The following is a 20297-nucleotide window of genomic DNA, read 5'->3' as shown; positions in this document are numbered from 1 at the left end:
CGCGGGGCCGGGCCGGGCGGCTCCCGGCGCGACTTCCTGTTGTGCCCGCGCCCCGCCGCCGCCGCCACCGCCACCGCCACGGCCGCCACCGCCGCCCGGGGTCCCTCGCCCACTGCCCGCGGCCTGCAGCGGCCGCCGCCCATGGATTTCACCTAGCGCCGGTGGCCATGGCGGCACAGTGCTGCTGCCGCAAGGCGCCCGGTGCCGAAGCGGCACCCGCCCGCCCGCCGCCCGAGCCGCCGCCCGCCCTGGACGTGGCCTCGGCCTCCAGCGCGCAGCTCTTCCGCCTCCGCCACCTGCAGCTCGGCCTGGAGCTGCGGCCCGAGGCGCGCGAGCTGGCCGGCTGCCTGGTGCTGGAGCTGTGCGCGCTGCGGCCCGCGCCCCGCGCGCTCGTGCTCGACGCGCACCCGGCCCTGCGTCTGCATTCGGTCTCGTTCCGCCGCGCCCCTGCCGCCTCCGAGTCGCCCTGCACCTTCGCCTTCCCTGTCCCCGGGTTGGGGCCCCCGCTGCCCGCTTTCGCAAATATGTCTGACGCGGAGTCCGCCGGCTGCCCTCTGGCCTTCAGGTTGGACCCATTCACCGATTATGGCTCCTCGCTGACCGTCACACTGCCCCCCGAACTGCAGGCGCACCAGCCCTTCCAGGTCATCCTGCGCTACACCTCCACGGACGCCCCCGCAGTGAGTCCCACCCGGGTGGGCGTCAGGCCGGTGGGTGGTCGGCGGGGCTCTGCAGGCACCCCTCGCTTTACTGCCGGGTCAGGTGATGTTAATCCGCACCCTGCTTCTGGGACATCTACAGGGGAGCGAGGGGCAGCCTGGCCCTGGAGTCCTCCCCAGGTACCCACAGTAATTCCCAGATGTTTCCTGCAAGTTCCTGGGACCTTTGAGTGGAGCCTCAGGGCCAGCCCCGGTGGACAGTAGAGCTACTCAATAGCATGTTTCTTGTGGGGGGGGGGACTTCCCATCAGGGGTTACGCCCCTATCTGGGTACAAGAGCAGCTTCTGGTGGCCCCTTGCTAAGCCTGCTGTAAGATTCCAGTACTGAGGGATCTTCTGGGAGTGTCTACAGAAGGGTCAGCCTATGACTTGGCCCTTCAGATGACTTGAGGACACCCGGCTCTGTTCTCTACAGGTGGAATGAGAAACAGTAGGTGGCACAGAGGCCTTCCTTTGTAGCCTGTGATTCTTGGGCTTTTTACTCCCCGAGCTGGGTTGTGACATGCTGGGGCAAGTGCGCCCCGCCTCCCAGTAGATACTCAGGGCTCTACTGAGGCTTTCTGTACAGGGTGCCCACCATCCCGCAGGCCCTGATGGGAAAGCAAAGTGTCGGGCAAGGGCCGTGGCAGCACAACCAGTGGGTTTGCAGACTGGAACAGGACCTTTGACTCCAGAGGCACGATGCCTCCCTCCGGCTCCCCAGGCAGTAGAGCGCTCATGTGACATCTGCCATGGCTACATAGCACGCAGGCAGCTCTGCAGGGCCCTTGGAAAGTCCATCTGCCACGACCTGGGGAGCACTAATAAACAGGCCAGTGGCCGCAAAGGAACAAGGTGACCTCTGGGCAGCAAAAGACCAGATGGGATTCACATCTGCGGGCTTCCTGCACCCTTCTCGGGAGTTTTGATTGGCACGTGCCACCTCTTCCCAGAGTCCCTGCCACGTGCTGGCACCTGGTCTGTTCGGCTTCTCCCTCTGTCTGCCGTGGTCCTGTGGGGCCTCTGCAGGTACTGGGACTGCTTTTTAGCATGTCCGATGAAAACTGAGGGGCAGTCTGCTTCCTGGCTTCTGCCTGCGAATATGCACCATATGTGCTTGCTCTGCTCCTTGACAGCAAAGAGGTGGGAGCGGAGCCCTCATTGGACTGCAGTAGACAAGACTAGTGGGCAAGGGTGGCCCTGACGTGTGGGGCTGTGGCGCTGCAGGGTCCTCATGGACAGGGCCTCCAGAGGGACAAAGCTCACCCACACTCGTGGAAGCAGATTGGCCCCTAACCTCAGGCACCTACTGTTTGTTGCACCTGAGCATTGAGCGGCTCAGGGCTTACATCTGTGTCTGCCCCGTGCTTAGTGAGGATGTAGCAGGAGACCCTACTCCAGGGGCGGCAGATTGGAGGTGCTACAGATTCTAGGGCTCCTCTGCACCCCAGCCCTTCTTTCCCACCCCTACAAGAACAGCTTTTTTCCTGCCCGTCAGTATCTGAGTTGGTTGACCCATTCCTTATCCATCAATCAGCTGCTGTGCTCTGGGACAGGAGCCTTCCACCTTTGGGGCAGGGCTCAGTCCATTCCATCCCTCTGATGTCTGGGAAAGGCAGCCTGCCCACTACATAGAGTGAGAGGTAGGCAGAGCCTGGGGGTTCAGTGGAAGAGGAGCGGGTTGTACTGCTCTGAAGTGTAGCTGGTATAAGGGGAGAAGGTAGAGACTGAAGAGCATTTGGGAGTATGTTCTTCAAAAGTGGATCAAGAACCCACTCTCAACAGGATCCACTGCAGGAACAATCCTGCATTCAGGTCCCTGGGTCCCAGGCCCTGGAGGCTACATTTTGGAACTAGTTCCCCAGCAGAAAAGGAAGACACATCTGGAAATTTGCTGTGAGGAGAAGACAGTGATGGGGCAGACAGAAAGACTTTGGAAGAAGTCCATAAATGCTGGCAGAGACCTGACTATATGGCAAGCACCCACTCTGACAGGGAGCCTCCTGGGTGTTGAGTCTGTGGGGCAGGCATCCATCTCTAGATCTATTGGGACAGGGATCTCTCCCAGGTCTAGGATCTGTGGATTAGGCATACTTTCGGGTCTGCGGGGCAAGGCATTACTCCCTAATTCTTGGGTCTCTGGGAAAGGCACATCTAGGGTCTATATGAAGACAGTACCCCAGATCCTAGGGTCTGTGGCAGTTTCCACTGCCACCACCCCCAGTCTGGGGTCTGTGGGCAAGCACTTACCTTCGTCCCCAGCTCTAGAGTAGGCAGTCAAGGCCCCCGGCCTGGGGTCTGTGGGGGCAGGCATTCCACACAGCTCTGGGGTCTGAAAGCAGGCATTTCTTTCTGGGTCTGGGATGGATGACTCCACACACACACTAGGTCTGCGGAACAAGCAGCCCCACCACCATCCCTCATCAGGGGTCTGGGAGCTGTCAGCCCCTCTGACTCTTGGCTCTGTTCCCCATAATGACAGGCAGCCTTGGCGGAACACTTGTCCACTAGTGGAGAAGTATGGGGGGGGGGTTTCCTATCTGTGATTCCCTAGAGGACCCATATGCCCTTGATCACCAGAACGAAAAATTCACTTTGTTTCAACTTTCCCGCTGTCCTAGCAGAGGGTAGCTTGGGGCAGACTCTGCTTTGTAGCTGGAACTCCTCAGTGGGGCGGGACCTGGTCTGGACATCTGAAGATTCAGAATGTCTCAACAGCCATGGCTGGGAAGGAGGTTGGCTAGGCCAGGGACCTAGAGGGCAGACAGAGTGGGTGGCAGCAGTTACTGGGGATTGCTCTTTGCCACAGCCCTCTCCCCGTGCACTGACCTCGGAGTCCTTCCCCTTAACACTCCTGTCATATCAGAGCTCCATATCTAGCCTCCGCTCTGGCCAGCACTGGGGCTGACCCCTCTATGCCCCTCTACACCCCTCTATGCCCATGTAAGGAAGCACTTGTTTCCCATGTTTCCCTGTTCCTAAGTTCAGATTAGCTACCAACCTGTGGGAATTTGAACCCAGGCACTCTGACTGTTCCTCATTTCCCCTTTGGAAGTTCAGCTAATTCCATGGTGGGCATTTTCCTCTTTTCTCAGGCAGTGCTGGGAGACACCGTGGGCTGGCTCCAGACATGTGGCCTCCTGTCTGGAACAAGGTTGCTTGGTGTGTCTGGCACACAACAACAAACTGGGTTGACAGTTCCTGCCAGGGGAGGGGAGTGAGTGTGCCAGGCGGGCAGGTGAAGGCTGCAGGAGCAGCTGTGGACCTGTAGCGAACACAGCGAGAGCCCTGGACCAGGTGACAGCGTGTGCTTATGTTTCCCCTTGCCCGCAGATCTGGTGGCTGGACCCAGAGCTGACCTATGGCAATGCCAAGCCTTTCGTCTTCACCCAGGGCCACTCTGTGTGCAACCGCTCCTTCTTCCCATGCTTCGATACGCCCGCCGTCAAGTGCACCTACTCAGCCGTTGTCAAGGTCAGAATCGCGGCTGGGGTTGTTTCTGCTTTCTGTGGGCATTGTAAGAGGCTGTCGCTTACAGCAAGCCTGCAGATGAGTTCTGGCCCACCTCCTTGCACTCTTCTGCCCAGACTAGGACCCCAGCTGCTAAAGGTCATTGTCCTAGTGGGACAGTCACGCAGAGAAGCCAGAGACAGGCCTTATGGAGGTTGGGTGCAGGGACCACGGTACAGCACCAATGAGGATATACTTGATAGTTGGGTTCTGGGACCTCTGGATCCACAGGAACCTGATGGGGTTTCTTGAGTTAGAGCCAAAGCATGGCAACTTTGAACTGAGAAAATTTGGGGTTCCAATGTGTGGTCTTCTGAAGGGGACACAGTTTCTGTGAGGTTGTGAGGGCTTCCTTATGGATATGGGGTTCCTCAACCTGGATTGTGGTGGTGCCGTCTGGATGATGGAGAGCTCCCTGATGGGGCCATAATGTTCCCTGTCACAGACACGGGGTCCTCTGACTTGAGTTGTCTGATGAGTCATCCTTCCGAAGTGTGGTTCCCTTTCCTGGGAGGTGGTTGCATCCTGTAGGCTGCCAGTCCTCAGCCTAGCCCCTTGCAGGCCCCACTAGGGGTACAGGTGCTGATGAGTGCGACGCGGAGCGTGTACGTGGAGGAGGAAGGCGTCTACCACTTCCACATGGAGCATCCTGTACCTGCCTACCTCGTGGCTCTTGTGGCCGGAGACCTCAAGCCAGCGGACATTGGGCCCAGGTAAGCCTCTCTCTGAATCCTGCTGCACTGTCCTGGGCAGCTGGACCTCAGGAAGAGCCCAGAGCCCACGCACATGACTACCATGCCTCTTCACCCGCTGTGTTCAGACATACAATTCACTGATGCATCCAGTGCCCTGCCTAGCAGTCTGCCATCACTCCCAGGGCTACCACACAACCAGCTGCACCCTCCTGTCCGTACCAGTTCCTTCAGTTCATTGGCAAAAGGATCTGAGTAGATCTTGGGTTTATTATGTGGTTCCCCTACTGTTGTGGCAAGGGTTACATCCAGGGAACAGGGCCAGACAAGCCAGAGGGAGGATCCAGTGGGATAACTAAGGTCCAGTCTTGTCTACCTCAGCCTAGTCTGCCTCAGCCTACCTTCTCTGCCTTGTGACAGGAGCCGTGTGTGGGCTGAGCCATGCCTCCTGCCCACAGCCACCAGCAAGCTATCCGGTGTTGTGGAACAGTGGCTGAGTGCCGCGGAGCGACTATACGGGCCGTACATGTGGGGCAGGTATGTCCTGTCCCCTGGCTTTGCCACTGCCTTTACCCTTTCCCTCAGGGAACTAGGCTGGGAACTTTTTGTCTAACCCCGGTTCCCTGTCCTCTGTCTCCTGGGAAGGAAGTGGTACTGCGGGGCTGGGCTGCCATCCCAGGTGGAGAATATAGTTGTGGGCTTGGTGAGTTGTGGCCAGAGCCCTTCCTTTCCTCACCCTGCAACCATGGACACAGATATGACATCGTTTTCCTGCCACCCTCCTTCCCCATCGTTGCCATGGAGAATCCGTGCCTCACCTTTATCATCTCCTCCATCCTTGAGAGTGATGAGTTCCTGGTGATTGATGTCATCCACGAGGTGGCCCACAGCTGGTTCGGCAATGCCGTCACCAATGCCACTTGGGAGGAGATGTGGCTGAGTGAGGGCCTGGCCACCTATGCACAGCGCCGCATCACCACAGAGACCTATGGTATTGTCTGGGGCAGCCATGGCAAGGGTGGAGTAGCCTTGGGCCCTCTTAAGTACCAATTGTAAGGGGCACAGAGCCCTGCCTAGCCTCCAGCTTGACAGGGTCTAACGGTCTCTGGGACTGGGTGGTGGGTAGAGTGTGACAACCCTGCTGTAGATGCTCCCACCTTCCTGACCTCCACCTTCTCTCTACTCTGACTTCACTCAGGGGCTGCTTTCACCTGCCTAGAGACAGCCTTCCGCCTGGACGCCCTGCATAGGCAGATGCGGCTTCTTGGGGAGGATAGTCCAGTTAGCAAGTTGCAGGTCAAGCTAGAACCAGGTACTCTCTACTCCAGGCTCACTGGAACCCATGCATGGCATCCACAGGCCCTCCTTTCCTGCTGTCCACTTGCCCTGCTAGGGCCCCTCTACATCACCATACCTGAATTCCTTCCAGAGTCAGGCTGGGTGTCCCTAGCCCCAGGGAAAACCTCTTAGGTGCCCTTGGCTTGCCACAACCCCACAAAGTCTGAGCACCGATTGCCATGGTGCAGAGCAAGCACCACCACTGTATACCCAAGATGCTGGTACTCATATAAGGGACTGTGGCCCTCCCCCTTGCCCACTCCTCAGCTCCACACTACCGCCCCAGCCCCACATGAAGGACATAGTCAAGTGGCATCCCAGACAAGGTGTTTCCCTGCAGGAGTGAACCCCAGCCACCTGATGAACCTGTTCACCTATGAGAAGGGCTACTGTTTCGTATACTACCTGTCCCAGCTCTGTGGAGATCCCCAGCGCTTTGATGACTTTCTCCGAGTAAGCGCATGGGCCCTACCACCTCCTGTCCAAAACAGCTTCCAGCTGGCAGACTTGCCCCTTCTCTGGGAAGAAGGGACTTGGCCTTCTGAGGCACTGTCCCCTCCTTCTCCTACCCTTTCAGCAGGGCCTGTGGGCCACCTGGACTGTGATGCACATCTTTAGAAGATGTCCCAGTGTGCCAGCCCCGCTCTGCCAGAGCTAAACACCCCAGCCTTCCAAACCTGCTAAGGCCCTGCCCCTCATCTCACAGGCCTATGTGGAGAAATACAAATTCACCAGCGTGGTGGCCCAGGACCTGCTGGACTCCTTCTTGAGCTTCTTTCCTGAACTGAAGGAGCAGAGCGTGGACTGCCGGGCAGGTGAGGCCTCCTACCCTGCTACAGGCACAAGGGTGGGGAACAAGATGGTAGCTGTGACTGGAGGAAAGTTTGTCAACCCCAACTGCACTGTGTTAGGCTCTAGGTCAGGATGCCCTGAGAGTAAAGGGGAATCTGTACCTCCTAATCTAAAGGACCATGGCAAGGAGATGGTGTGACAGGGGCTTCCTGGAAGAGGCGGCCCCTAGGCTAAGCAGGCCAAGCTATGCTAGGGAAGAGCTATGGAAAGAATATGCAAATTTCCTAGAGGAGGATCAGCAAGGTGGTGGGATTGGCTCTGGGACCCTGTCTATGCATAGTAGGGGTCTCCTCGGGGGCCTGAGGACCAAAGGAGACACTGGAGGAACTGGATATCCAGAGAGAAATTAAAGTTTGCTAGAGGATTTCAAGGTCTAGGAATGGTGACCCCAAGTTTGGAAGGTATATACGTGCACAGTGGGATTGGTAGGGATCCTCTGAGTCCGTGTGCTTTTCTGAATGGTGCAGAGCAGAGCAGAGCCACCTTGGCCTCAGTGCTGGATACAGGATAGGCTTGTAGCAGGTAGAGAATCCTCTGGTGACCAGCCCAAGCTTCCTGACTTCCCTGTGTCCTGCGTAGGAGCCCCCTACAGGCTCCAAGGGGAAAGCACAAACTTCTGGGAAATTCTTATATTCTTTGAGGGCTCTGGGTCCTAGAAGAGACCACCTGCCCAGGGGTACCCTCTGGGCTTGGAGTCTCCCTGGCAGGCTGCTCCAGTGGCCCCTTCCCCAGCCCAGGCAGGGACCGCAGGCCTGGTCTTCCTGCAGGGCTGGAGTTCGAGCGCTGGCTCAATGCCACAGGCCCACCACTGGCTGAGCCAGACCTGTCTCAGGGGTCCAGCCTCACCCGGCCTGTAGAGGCCCTCTTCCAGCTATGGACTGCAGAGCCTCTGGAGCAAGCAACAGCTTCAGCCAGTGCCATTGACATCTCCAAGTGGAGGACCTTCCAGACAGCGCTCTTCCTGGACCGACTGCTAGATGGATCCCCGTTGCCCCAGGGTGGGTCCCCCAGTCAACAGGGTAGCCTGGGGAAGGGATGTGGCTCCGGCCCAGCCCTGACCTGCCCACCACCCCACAGAGGTGGTGATGAGCCTATCCAAATGCTACTCATCCCTGCTGGACTCCATGAATGCTGAGATCCGCATCCGCTGGCTGCAGATTGTTGTCCGCAATGACTACTATCCTGATCTCCACAGGGTCCGCCGTTTTCTGGAGAACCAGGTGCAGCTACATGCCCGGGACATGACGGGGAGGGGGAGGGGACAGCCTCTCCTTAAGGGCCCATCTCACCCCATCAGAGTGGAGTTCAGGCCACTCAGGCAGACCAGGCATGTCCTGGAGAGGGGACTTGAAGCCAACAGACCCAAAAGTTAGAGTAGAGAGGCCACAGTACAGGTGAGACGGGAGAAGAATGCAAAACTAGTTCAGAGTGGCCTGAACTCCAACACGGGGGAAAAGTTGGGTACCAGAGTCCAGGAGTCTCCACTGGCATCAGCCTTGAGCTAGTTGGACTTAAGGCCTGTAGGCGTCACTTTCCATGTCTGGGTACAGAGGCCAGCCAAGCCTCTCAGGCATTCCTATTCCTTGCCCAGTCCTTCCACCCCAAACTCTCCGACAGTCAGAGGGAGAGGTGAGGGTGAGACTGATGAGGGCATTGTAGTCTTCCTGAGCAGCTGGGGCACATCTGGATCTGGGTGGCGGAAGGCGCACAGGGAGCCTGCTAGTGTGACCAGATGCTTTCCACAGATGTCGCGCATGTACACCATCCCCCTGTATGAGGACCTCTGCACCGGTGCCCTCAAGTCCTTCGCACTGGAGGTCTTCTACCAGACACAGGGCCGGCTACATCCCAACTTACGCAGAACCATCCAGCAGATACTGTCCCAGGGACTAGGCCCCAGTGCTGAGCCCAGTGCAGAGACCAGCACAGAGTTGGGCAGTGCTGAGGCAGACACAAACCCAGACTCGCCAGCCCTGCTACTTGGGGACGAGGCCCCCAGTAGCACCATCTCTCTCAGGGACGTCAATGTGTCTGCCTAGCCTTGGTGACTGACCCTCAACCTCCCAGACACCACGATTGTGCCTTCTGTGGTCCGGGCGCCATGACTGCGCCTTGGCTCTGGCCACGAGCTCTGCCCAGGACCATAATCCCCTCCTACTGGCTCCAGGCCAGAGGCTTGGGAAAAGGATCTTGTGTCCATTGAGGCCTATGGACCAGGACCCACCCTGTCCCTGCTCTCTTGCATCGCGGCGCCCAGGGCTGGCCCATACCCACCATGCCTCCTGTCTCAACACTGACAGCCATGCCTCACCTTGGAAGCCAACATCTTCTGAACACTGCCCTGGGGACAGTGACCCCAGCAGTCCCACAGCAACAACCACAATGTGCCTTACACATGCCATAGACCCAGGATGCATGGCCCTGGAAGTGTGTTTTCCTGCAGAGCCCTGTGTCTGGCCCAGGGCTCGACTTGCTTGAGGGACAGTGGACAGAGGGGCAAGGACACAGGCACTCCATCAGTGCAGGGGCAGGGAACAGAAAGAGAGGATGGACCTCTCAAGCAGGTCTCCGTCTCTGCACCTGGAGTCCAGGCCTGTCCAGTGGCTACCTGGGTACCATTGGTGCTCTCTGTGCCTGCCTGCCTGCTCGGAGAGGCACTAGGCTGTGGGCTTCAGCCTGGGACCACTGCAGCAGGAACCACGGTGACTGTCCCATTAAATCTCCACTTTGCAGACCCGACCTTCCTTCCTGTTTGTCACTACCCTGTCTTTTGCACCTGCCCAGCTGCCATGGTAGGGCCGAAAGAGATGAGAACTGGTCACAGGAATCATGGTCATAGCCTGTCCCCAATAGACAGATGTAGAGAGAGAGGGGGGGGTGAGAATCTACCCTAGAGACCGAAATGGGGAACAGTAGGTGGCCCCTTGTTCTCTGCTCCTCAATCAGACCTTGACTGAACATGGCCTCTTCAGGACCCTAAAGAGGCTGTTTGTCTCCTTCATTCTGGACTTTCACCTCTGTGACTCTGACCACAGCCCTGCCTTCTGGCACTGGGGCACCCAGACCTCCACAACCAGAGTGCAAGGGAGGTGTGAGTGACGGGGATTGGTTGGGAATGCTGAGACTGAACTCTAGCCTGGCAAGCTATGGGGTTAGCTGTCTCTACTGACTAAGGAAGGCTCTATCCCATTCAAGAATGAGACCCATCCCTCACAACCAGCAGAGGGCAGAGGGGACAACAGCAGTGACACCTTACAGAAGAAAGGTGCTACTGTTCTCACTGCTGGAACAGTGGCAGAAACAATAATTTGCTTTGGCTGTTTTTTAGGCCTTAGTGGCAGGGAAGGAATGGCAGCGAGTGAAGCTTGGCAGTGGGGGCTCTTTGGGATTCCTCAGTTCTACACAGCAGAGACAGCAGTTCAGGCAAATATAACTCGAAGACCAGCCCCTAGGGACCTATTTCCACCAGCCAGGCCCCATCTCCTAAAGGTTCCATAGCCTTCAAAGTAGCGCCATAAGCGAATGGTCTGGTGTTGCAGATCTGAGCCTGGGTTGGGGGCAGGAGGCGCTTTTAGATGTAAAACCTAATGTGAGGCTTGGCGGGGGGAGCATCTGATTTTAAGCACCACTAGGTGGCATAACCAAGAGTCCTGGATATTCCACTCAGCTTTGCCCTCTGGCTGAGGTGCCACCATCCAGAGGGCCAACCTGAGGATGTCCGCACAGCCCTCTTCAATGGCAGAACTGCTTCCAACTCGTTCCTGCTATGACTGCTTTCAAGCCTGCCACCACAAACTCATCTGGGCTTCTCATTGACAATACAAGTTGACACCTTTGTCGTCTCCCAGAGCATGGATTCCAGTTTCTGGGTGCCCCCACTGTACCCATAGTGTCCTCCTTAGATCTGCACAAAGTCAAATTACTCCCAGAAGTTACAGCCATGTAGGGGTGCCTACCTAGAATGCCATCCTTAATGTCGATCCGCCGTGGCTCTGCATGCCGTTAGAGGTACAGAGGATCACACTTTCAACCGCATCCTTGCATTTCCGGTCTTCATCTGTGCCCTTTCTCCAGCTGGCAAAGCTGGACTGCCTTGGATCTCTTCCCTGTAATATCTTGCTAGGGCAGCCTGTAGCTGTCACTCACAGCCAGTGTTTCCAGCTTCCCCTACTGTGCCTACCCGACTCTGCCATACTCTCTCTACCTTGCGAGTCATCATCCACCACAGGTGGGCTTCAGATGTTTTGCCCTCATGTTCCCATGACAAACCAACATTTCAAACCCCGGTGTCTGCGGCCATCCACAGCCTACCCCAGTCAGTACCACATGCCCAGTGTCCTGTTGGTCAGCATCTCTTCTCTGGGAGGTCTCTGCATTAGAGGCTAACTTATACCCAACACAGACAATGGTGAGAGACACACAGGGATGGTGGGGGTATGTTGTCTTTTTCTCCCTCTGGGGCTACCCAGGGACCTGTGCTGGTGGAGGGGATTTCAAGTATTTCCAGGCAATGTGCCAGAGAATAAAAGCTGTAGGGGGTCATGTGCCATTTCTACCCCCATAGCCCACCCTGGCCTGTGCCTAGGAGTATATTTAGCAGGTATAAGGAGCGGAGGTTGAAAGGTTGGGGAATATGTGCATTTCAAAAGAGTAGGGATGAGCTAAGCATGTAGGAGCATGGATAATGAAGCTATGGGTAAGGATTTAAAAAAAAATAGACCGGGGCCTGGAGAGATGGCTTAGTGGTTTAGAGCACAGACTGGTTTTCCTGAGGACCCAGGTTCCATCCCAACACTCAGCATAGCTACTTGCAACTGTAACTCCAGTCCCAGGAGATCTGACACCCTCTTCTGACCTCTGTAGATATCAGACACACACATGGTGTGCAGATGTTTATGTAAACCAAACACTCATACACATAAAATAAATTTAAAAACATTTTAGAGGCCAGGCTCCTGATGTAAGAGACTGAAATCCACAGAGACCTGAAGCCTGCCTGAGGCAGTGGTATGAGGAGATGGTGAGTACCTAGAACCTTTGCCCAGGTCCGTAGGGCCCAGATCAAGTTTTCTGAGGCCTTTCATCGGGCCATGTCCTGTGCAGTCTGGAATGTCCATTAGCGCTCTCCTCCACAGAGACTTGGAAAGTCTTCTGGAGAAGTTCTGGCATAAGGACAAAGCACGACTGAGATCACCCACTGGTTAGTGCCAGCAACGCAAAGGACAACATGGAACAAGTCAAGCTCGCACTCGAGACAGCTGGGAAACACTGGCAGAGAACTTTAGAGCACGCGGCCCACATAAACAAGAGAGTGTGTAAAACAGACTACACAGATAGGAAGGAATACGCCCTGTGGAACAGTAACAATGGTGACAAAAACGCCAGAAACCAGGGACATTTCTATAAGATCTTATATATGAAACACTGGGGTTCATGATGGTGTTTCCACAGCGTATATATTATCCTCTTATTACCTTCTCATGCCCCTCTTCTCCACTAAACAAATTTCCTCACTCATTCCCTTCTTCCCTCCCTTCTTTATTCTACATATTAGAGAAAAAAGGTTTCTGAGTCCTTTATAGTCTGTGTATGTGAGCGCCTACATGTACAGGGGCCATCCATCGCTCCAACAACCCCTCTGCCTTTTCCTGTTAACAGGATAATCTCCAATTTTATCCAATCTCCTGCCAAGGACATAGTTTCATGCTTCTCTGTGGCTGAATAGTACTGCATCTATATTTATTCACCATGTTTCCTTTATCCATTCATCTGTTGATGGACATCTAGACTAATACCATATCTTGACTGTAGTGAACAGTGCTGCAATAAACACAGAAGCACAGGGTTCTCTGTTGTAGGCTGAGGATATTCCTTCTGATACAAACCCAGGGGTGGCTTAGTTTCATCATCATATTGGTCATTATATTTTTAAGTTTTTAAGAACTTCCACATTGGTTTCAATTGTAGCTGCACTAGTTTACATTACCTCCAGCAATTTTTGTTTGGTTGTTGATTATATTAACTATTCTGGCTGATAGAATCTCAATGTATGGTGTGTATGTGTGTTTAGATAGCTACAGACATCAATGTAATTTTAAATTTAAATTTCCTTGATAGCTAGGGATGTTGAGATTTTTCATGTATTTATTATTTGTATTTTTTATTACATGTATTTATTTGTTTTGTCTGTGGATGCACTTGTGGCGTTGGTGCGCATGTGGAGGCCAGAATAGCCTGTGGGTGTAGGCTCTCTCCTACCATCTGGGTTCCACAGATTGAGCTCCAGTCTTCAGACTTGATGGAAAACATCTTTACCTGCCAAGCCTTCCCTGTATTTATTCTTCTGAAAACTTGCTCATTTAATGACTGAATTACTTGTGTGGGGTGGGGTTTTTTGGTATCTATTTATTTGAATTCTTTATAGATGCTAGGTACCATGCTGACATCCTCTCAGATGTACGGTTGCTAAAGTTTTTCCCACTCTAGGCTGTCTCTTCACTTTGTTTCTTTTGCTGTGCAGGAGCTTTTTATTATGTATACAATATTCTTTCTGCATGTATGCCTGAAGGCCAGAAGAGGGCACCAGACCTTATTACAAATGGTTGTGAGCCACCATGTGGTTGCTGGGAATTGAACTCAGGACCTTTGGAAGAACAGGCAATGCTCTTAACCACTGAGCCATCTCTCCAGCCCTGTGCAGGAGCTTTTGATTTTTTGTGCAAGTTCATCTGTCATTCTTGCCATTTCACGGGCTATGGGAGTCTTTCAGAAAGTTTTTGCCTGTGTCTAGATCTTGAAGGGTTTTCTCTAGCAGTATAACACTTCCAGGTTTTATATTGAAGTCTTTGATCGGTTTTGAGATGATTTTTGTTGAAGTCAAGAGAGTGATCCACTTTAATTTTCTTGTATGTAGATGTCCCCTTCCCAGCACCATTTGTTGAAGAGGCTGTCTTTTCTAGTATGTGTTCTGAGCACCTTTGTCAAAAATCAGGTGTCCGAGCAGGCAAGATGACTCATCTGGTAAAAGTGCTTTGCCATACAAACCAGGTGACCTAGGTTCAATCCCCAGAACCCTTCTACAGGTAGAAGGAGAAAACCAACTTCACAAAGTTGTCTTCTAACCTTCCTATTTGTATATCATAGCACACACACACAGGGAGGGAGGGAGAGAGATTAATTAATTAATCACATGGCTAAATGGGTTTATTTTTGGACCCTCTATTGTATTCTACTTGTCTACGAGTCTGTTTTTGCCACTAACATACTGGCTTCTACTACCACTATGGCTCTGCGGTATAATTTAAATCAGTGACACTGGTAACTTTGCTGTTTCTGCTCAGGATCTTTTATGCTATCATGTGAATTTTAAGATATATTTTCTCTATTTTGTGAAGAATGTACTTGGAATTTTGATGGGAATTACAATAAATCTGCCTAGAACCATGTTAAAAATTTTAAACTGAAAATTTGTTGGAATACTCACAGTGACGTGACGAGACTCATGGGCTGGACTAGCAAGACTAGCATCCCTCAGTGGTGTCTGCTTTGCTTCTTGTTTTCAGTTTCCTTCCCTGTGCTTGAGTTCCCGTCCTGAATTCTCTGTGATAGATAGTATCCTGACTGGGTTTTGTCAACTTTGACACAGACCTAGACAAATCTGGGAAGTGGGAATCTTAATTAGGAAAAATCCCTCTGGAGGGACTGGAGAGATGGCTCAAAAGTTAAGAGCACTGGCTGCTCTTCCAGGAGTCCTAAGCTTAATTCCCAGCAACCACATGGTGGTTCACAACCATTTATAATGAGATCTGGTGCCCTCTTCTGGCATGCAGGCATACATCCAGGCAGAACACTGTGTACATAATAAATCAATCTTTAAAAAAGAAAAATCCCTCCATATGATGGACCTGAAGGCAACTATGTGGTGTAATGTCTTGATTAAAGATTCATGTGGGAGGATTCATCACACTGCGGGCAGTGCCACCCTGGGCAGGTGGTTCTAGGTTGTATAAGAAAGCAGGCTGAGGGGCTGGAGAGATGGCTCAGTGGTTAAGAGCATTGCCTGCTCTTCCAAAGGTCCTGAGTTCAATTCCCAGCAACCATATGGTGGCTCACAGTCATCTGTAATGAGCTCTGGTGCCCTCTTCTGGCCTGCAGGCATATATGCAGAAAGAATTGTATACATAATAAATAAATAAATATTTAAAAAAAAAGAAAAAGAAAGCAGGCTGAGCAAGCCACGGGGAGCAAGCCAGTAACCAGTACTCCTCCACTGCCTCTGCTTTAGGTCTCTAGGTTCCTGCCCTGACTTCCTTCAATGATAAGCTATGATGTGGAAGTATAAGCAAAATAAATCCTTTCTTCTCCAAGTTGCTTATGGCCATAGGGTTATGTTCAACAATAAAACCCCTAAGACCTGGGAGTGTAAGGTGAAATTAACCCTTTCCACCCGGGCAGTGGTGGCACATGCCTTTAATCCCAGCACATGGGAGTCAGAGGCAGGTGGATTTCTGTGAGTATGAGGCCAGCCTGGTCTACAGAGCAAGTTCCTGGACAGGCTTCAAAGCTACACAGAGAAGCCCTATGTCAAAAAACCAAATAATGATGATGATGATGATGATGTGGTCCAGAGGGGCCTGAGGGTATTGTCTCATGCTGGCTGCTGAACTCGGTAATGTGTACAAGTCAGCCAAGTGATGCTTGTTTTGAAGGCATGAGGGGGTCATGGAAGGCAACTGAGGTTTGGCACTGTGTAGCAGGGTCAGAATCCTAGAAGACAGCCCAGGAGAGGTTATTGGTGAAGGTGCAGCCCAGTTACAGTGGAAACCCCCGCATATTGAAGATACCCAGATCCCCACACCATGGGATGAGCACCAGGGACAGCAGTGGCTGTAGAGTGGAGCTGGCCTGAGTCTGAGACATGCTCTGTGTGCTACGGATCACAGAGGCAGAGAGGTGGAGCCCTCGAGTCCCAGAAGTCAGACACTGAGCTTTACACTTTGCTTTTGCTATGATTTGTGACTGTGCCTGCTTCTTCCCTGTGGGAGCAAAACAAAATTTGTTTTTTGATTCTTATGGGAGCCTCCAGTTATGAGACTTTGGGTATTTTAGAGAAACTATGAATATTTTAAAGAGACATTAGATTTATAAGTGATGGAAAGTTTTAAAGCCTGTAGAACTTTTAAAGTTATTTTTGGTTTATATGGTGTTATTAATACAAGATCTTGATCTTGGGGCTGAACAGAAAAGGAAAGGTTACAGTTGAATACTAATGTGTTTGTGTACCACGTTGACAAGGGTCAATCATCCTGGTTGGTTTTTTCCTCAGCTTGATACAAGTTAGTCATCTGAGAAGAGGAATCTTTTTTTTTGTCAAGCCAGGGTTTCTCTGTAGCTTTTGGAGCCTGTCCTGGAACTAGCTCTTGTAGACCAGGCTGGCCTCAAACTCACAGAGATCCACCTGCCTCTGCCTCCCGAGTGCTGGGATTAAAGGCGTGCACCACCACCGCCCGGCAGAAGAGGAATCTTGAGAAAATGCCTTCATAAAATTTTCCTGTAGGAGATTCCAGAGGGGTATTTTCTTGATCAATAGATGTTGGAGAGTCAGGCTCACTAGGTATGTGGGCTTTGGTTGTATATTTAGCAAACAACAAGCTAGCAAGAAGCAACCTTTTGTGGCTTCTGCATCAGTCCCTGCCGTGCCTGAGTTCCTGCCCCAACTTCCTTCAGTGAAAGAAATAGGGTAGTCAGATTATTCATTTTAAGGATGTGAAGACTTGCTCAGAGAGGTGATGTCCCCTGCCTGAGGTGTACAGCAGATATGTGACTACTTCTGACCAGTTACCTGGAAGTGTAAGATAAAATAGAACCCTTCCTCAAGTTGCTTTTGGTCGTAGTATTTATCATAACAACAAAGGTCTAAGACAGCTTGCCTGGTTTTCTGCCTTTCCCAAAGCTGCCATGGCCTTCCTGCCCTCTATACTACCAAGTCATTGACTGCTCTGAACTGCAGCTTCTTCATTCATAAAATGGGAGAATAACTACCTTTGGGGCTCATACGGATCAGAATCTCAACACGTCAACCTGGTTTGACCCTTGAAGCCCTTGGGATCTGCCCAGGTGGGCTTCTCATCATTCTCCCCAGGGAAGATTTCAGGAAAGACAGATAGTGTCTCTGCCCCAATATTAACCGGAAGGAGTCTTCTAGCTGGAAACTGCTGAGGAAGGAGAGAAGCCTAAGCTCCTAGGACCTTAGCTTCACAGCCTCTTAAATGAGACAATTCCACAGAAGAGCAATTCATACTTGACTGCCAGTCACGCCCCAAAGCCCATAACTGCCTATTACTCAAGACCTAGAATCTCACCTCACTACCTATACCCTGAAAAGAGCTGTGGGATCTGGGACTCTGGGTGTGCTTCTCTAGACACACTTCAGGCCCACTGAAGTGTGTGCCAGGCTCCCATCACCTCTTATACTTGGAAGGCTCTAGGATGTGCATGGTGGCAGGTGAATCTGTGACTCAGGACCTGATAACGTGGAGAACCCATAAAATCCATACTTGCCTACTATTAAGTCCCTGGCTCAAAGGTAAGGCCTTTCTCATCGAGACAAGGCACCAGGCCTGCTCATCAGCAGACAACCCACATGGGATGCTGTGTGTACACTGTCACTCTTTAGCATCCCTAAAGTGCCTTGCATTTCAGATCTGCACAAGTAACTGTGTGTGTGCCTAACCCAAGTTCAAGTCAGGATACTTTTATCCAGTTCAGTCTCATGAGCTGCTTAAACTGGTTTGTCTTCCAGGCCTGCAGGATCTGGCATATTCTGTGTCTGCTGACACCTCAACCTCTAACATCTGCTGACCTGAGCTTGCTATGTCCAGGCCTGTCTGGATTTGTGATCTTCTTGCTTTCACCTCACTGCTGTAGCTTCAGGGATGCTCCACACTCCAAGCTACAACTTTGCCGTTTGTGACAATTCAGCACGCTCCTTCTAGAAACCCAAGTCTCTCCTACACTGAAGCTTCAGATATTGGAATGAGTTCGTCTCTGACCCCAACGGCAAGTGTGATATACAGTTTTTAAACGACAAGAGGGCTACCTCCCTCCACTCACTCCTAGAGTCCTGATTCTCTTTGTGATGAGACCATGCCACCTGTGGTGGGTCACAAAACATGTGGCCTGCACTTCTCCCTTCTCTTGAAATTTCCTCCGGCAAAAACTTGTCCTGCAAGCTTGTGCTTAGCCAAATCACGGTGGCCACACAGTGAGGAAGTAAGGCAAGCCCCAGGCAAGCCTGTAGACATGTTCAGCCTGGCCTCACACTAACCTTATGTTCTGAGAGATCCTCAATCAGAACCGCAAATGACTTGCTCCCAATTCGCATCCTGAGGAAGCTGCAAGAGTGTTAGTTGTTATGTAGAAGATGGTGCAAACAAAATTCCTGCATGTCTTGCCACAAAGACCACAAAGTTTTCAACAGAAGTTACATCTGAAGTAACCACATGCTCAGTGAGCTCCAAACTGAGGTGACTTTACCTGACCAGCCAGAGCACTTGGCAGTATCACTGTCTGCACCAGGTTCTCAGTACCCTGGTCTTTGTCTCTGGCATGTCGCCATGTGATTACAAGCTGTCTCAGCAGATGGAAGTACTCCAGTTGACACGTTGGCACTTGGAGGCTGGCATGGGATACCTGTCTTTGTATCTTCTACATGCCGCACTAGGGAAGACCTCGGCAGACAGCAGGCTACATGTGTGTGTGCCCGGCTGCTTTCTTATCTACAGCTTCATCAGAGTACCCATGAGGCAGTTTTCAGGGTTGAGAAACGGGGTGCAAAGCAGATGACTGGCCCTGGGCTCCACGGGTGGGCAGTGAGAGGAAATTCTTAGGGACTAGGTTAAGACCTAATCTCTATCTGGGACTTGAGCTTTGCTGGATTAGGCTAGGCTGAGCTAGCATTGAGCACAGGGTTCCCATTCCGTGTCTCTTCAGCACTGCTATCACAAGAACATGCAATTGTGATCAGCTTTCTCTGCGGGTCCTAGAGATGGAACTCAGGCTCTCATGTTTCTGAAACAAGCATCTATCCCAAACTACTGTCTATCTAGAGCTGGGCACACCCTCCTTTCTGAATGTATGACCTCAGAGCCAGGAAGAGGTTAGACTCCATAGATGACTTAACTTCAGAAAACAAACTGAAACCGGGGTTATTCGAAGAGGAAAGAAGCTGTATGGTAGGTCCCCAGTAAACATGGCAGCCTGTCAAAGACTATACCCTTGGCTCATTACTCCCTGTCTTCTCTGGCAGTCCCTTCACTGAGGACACCTTAACTGTCCCCCCTCCAAGACTCAGTTGCTTCTTGTTCCCCACCACTACCCTCAACCTAACCTGGGTAATCTGCAAGCTGACCCTGTTTTCTCATCCCTGTGTCTCCATGGAAATGCAATGACCAGCAGAAGTGTTCAGCTGTTACCACTCAACAGTGGACCGTATAGCGGCTCAGTAGAGCCTTCCTGAAAGAGTCAGACTACTCCCTTGAAAAACCAGAGTAGGCAGAAAGAAGGGCTCAGCATTGGATAAAAGGTAATCAGAAAGACAAATAATAGCTGAGTAAAAGTGGCCCCTAAGGGGCAAAAATCAGGGCAGCCCTAACAGGTGGCAGGCAGCTGTCACTAGAAGGTGAGGCTCCTTCTCCTCCCTTAACCTGCATGAAGAAGAAACACACTTGGAGAAGCAACAGAGAACAGCCTCTGGCAGGCCCCTCCTAGGAACTGAAGGGGCCTGTCCCTCCCTGCAGGAGAATGGATTCTCGAGCAGGCCAATATGTCACTGTCCTCGTATCCCTCCGCACCGAGAAACTGTGAACGGAGCCGCAGGTCCAGGTGGTCGCCAACCAAACCATATGCTCGGCCATTGAGGGGCTCAAAGAAAGTTCCATCTGCATCCCGCGGCCCTCTCTAGGATCCAGTGTCCGACACCCAACTGTTTTGAGACAAACGCCCAAGCTGGGCCAGTCTCAACCCCGGTGACACCCCTGCCTCCCCGGAACACAACCACCACGGCACAAACACCAGGTTGGCCCCGGAGGAGGAACAATGGGCCTTCCCGAGCCAGGTCCTCACGGGTTCTTTCAGAACCCAGGAAGGAAACCTGCGGTTTGCCAAGTTCCTGCCTGACACCGGAAAAGCAACGCACGCTGGGAAGTGG

General features: G+C 52.4%; 1 protein-coding gene across 3 annotated transcripts; it reads left to right on the top strand.

Moving 5' to 3' along the window:
• The first annotated feature begins 35 nt into the window (after positions 1–35).
• On the top strand, positions 36–9829 carry Rnpepl1 (arginyl aminopeptidase like 1). 3 transcript variants are annotated; one of them, XM_050126012.1, is made up of 11 exons: positions 36–680; positions 4032–4172; positions 4770–4921; positions 5321–5437; positions 5656–5891; positions 6099–6212; positions 6579–6691; positions 6945–7053; positions 7891–8088; positions 8168–8310; positions 8836–9829. In XM_050126012.1, exons 1-11 carry the CDS (start codon positions 168–170, stop codon positions 9127–9129), a joined length of 2130 nt encoding a protein of 709 aa, XP_049981969.1. In that variant the 5' UTR covers positions 36–167; the 3' UTR covers positions 9130–9829. The 3 variants fall into 3 exon arrangements, with proteins under 3 accessions (XP_049981969.1, XP_049981968.1, XP_049981970.1); XM_050126011.1 differs by having other exon boundaries at positions 7858–8088; XM_050126013.1 differs by lacking the exon at positions 6099–6212 and having other exon boundaries at positions 7858–8088.
• Positions 9830–20297: the final 10468 nt, after the last annotated feature.

This window comes from Alexandromys fortis, unplaced genomic scaffold (genome assembly GCF_014885135.2).
Source record: "Alexandromys fortis isolate MF-2015 unplaced genomic scaffold, M_Fortis_MF-2015_v1.1 scaffold_254, whole genome shotgun sequence".
In the NCBI taxonomy this organism is placed as follows: Eukaryota; Metazoa; Chordata; class Mammalia; order Rodentia; family Cricetidae; genus Alexandromys; species Alexandromys fortis.
This window is presented reverse-complemented; position numbering and strand designations above follow the sequence as displayed.

Coding starts and splice junctions, on each gene's coding strand:
- Rnpepl1 (XM_050126011.1), top strand. CDS start 168: ATGGCGGCACAGTGCTGCTGCCGCAAGGCGCCCGGTGCCGAAGCGGCA. Junction 5,892..6,098: donor CATCACCACAGAGACCTATG/GTATTGTCTGGG, acceptor GACTTCACTCAG/GGGCTGCTTTCACCTGCCTA. Junction 8,311..8,835: donor GCCGTTTTCTGGAGAACCAG/GTGCAGCTACAT, acceptor TGCTTTCCACAG/ATGTCGCGCATGTACACCAT.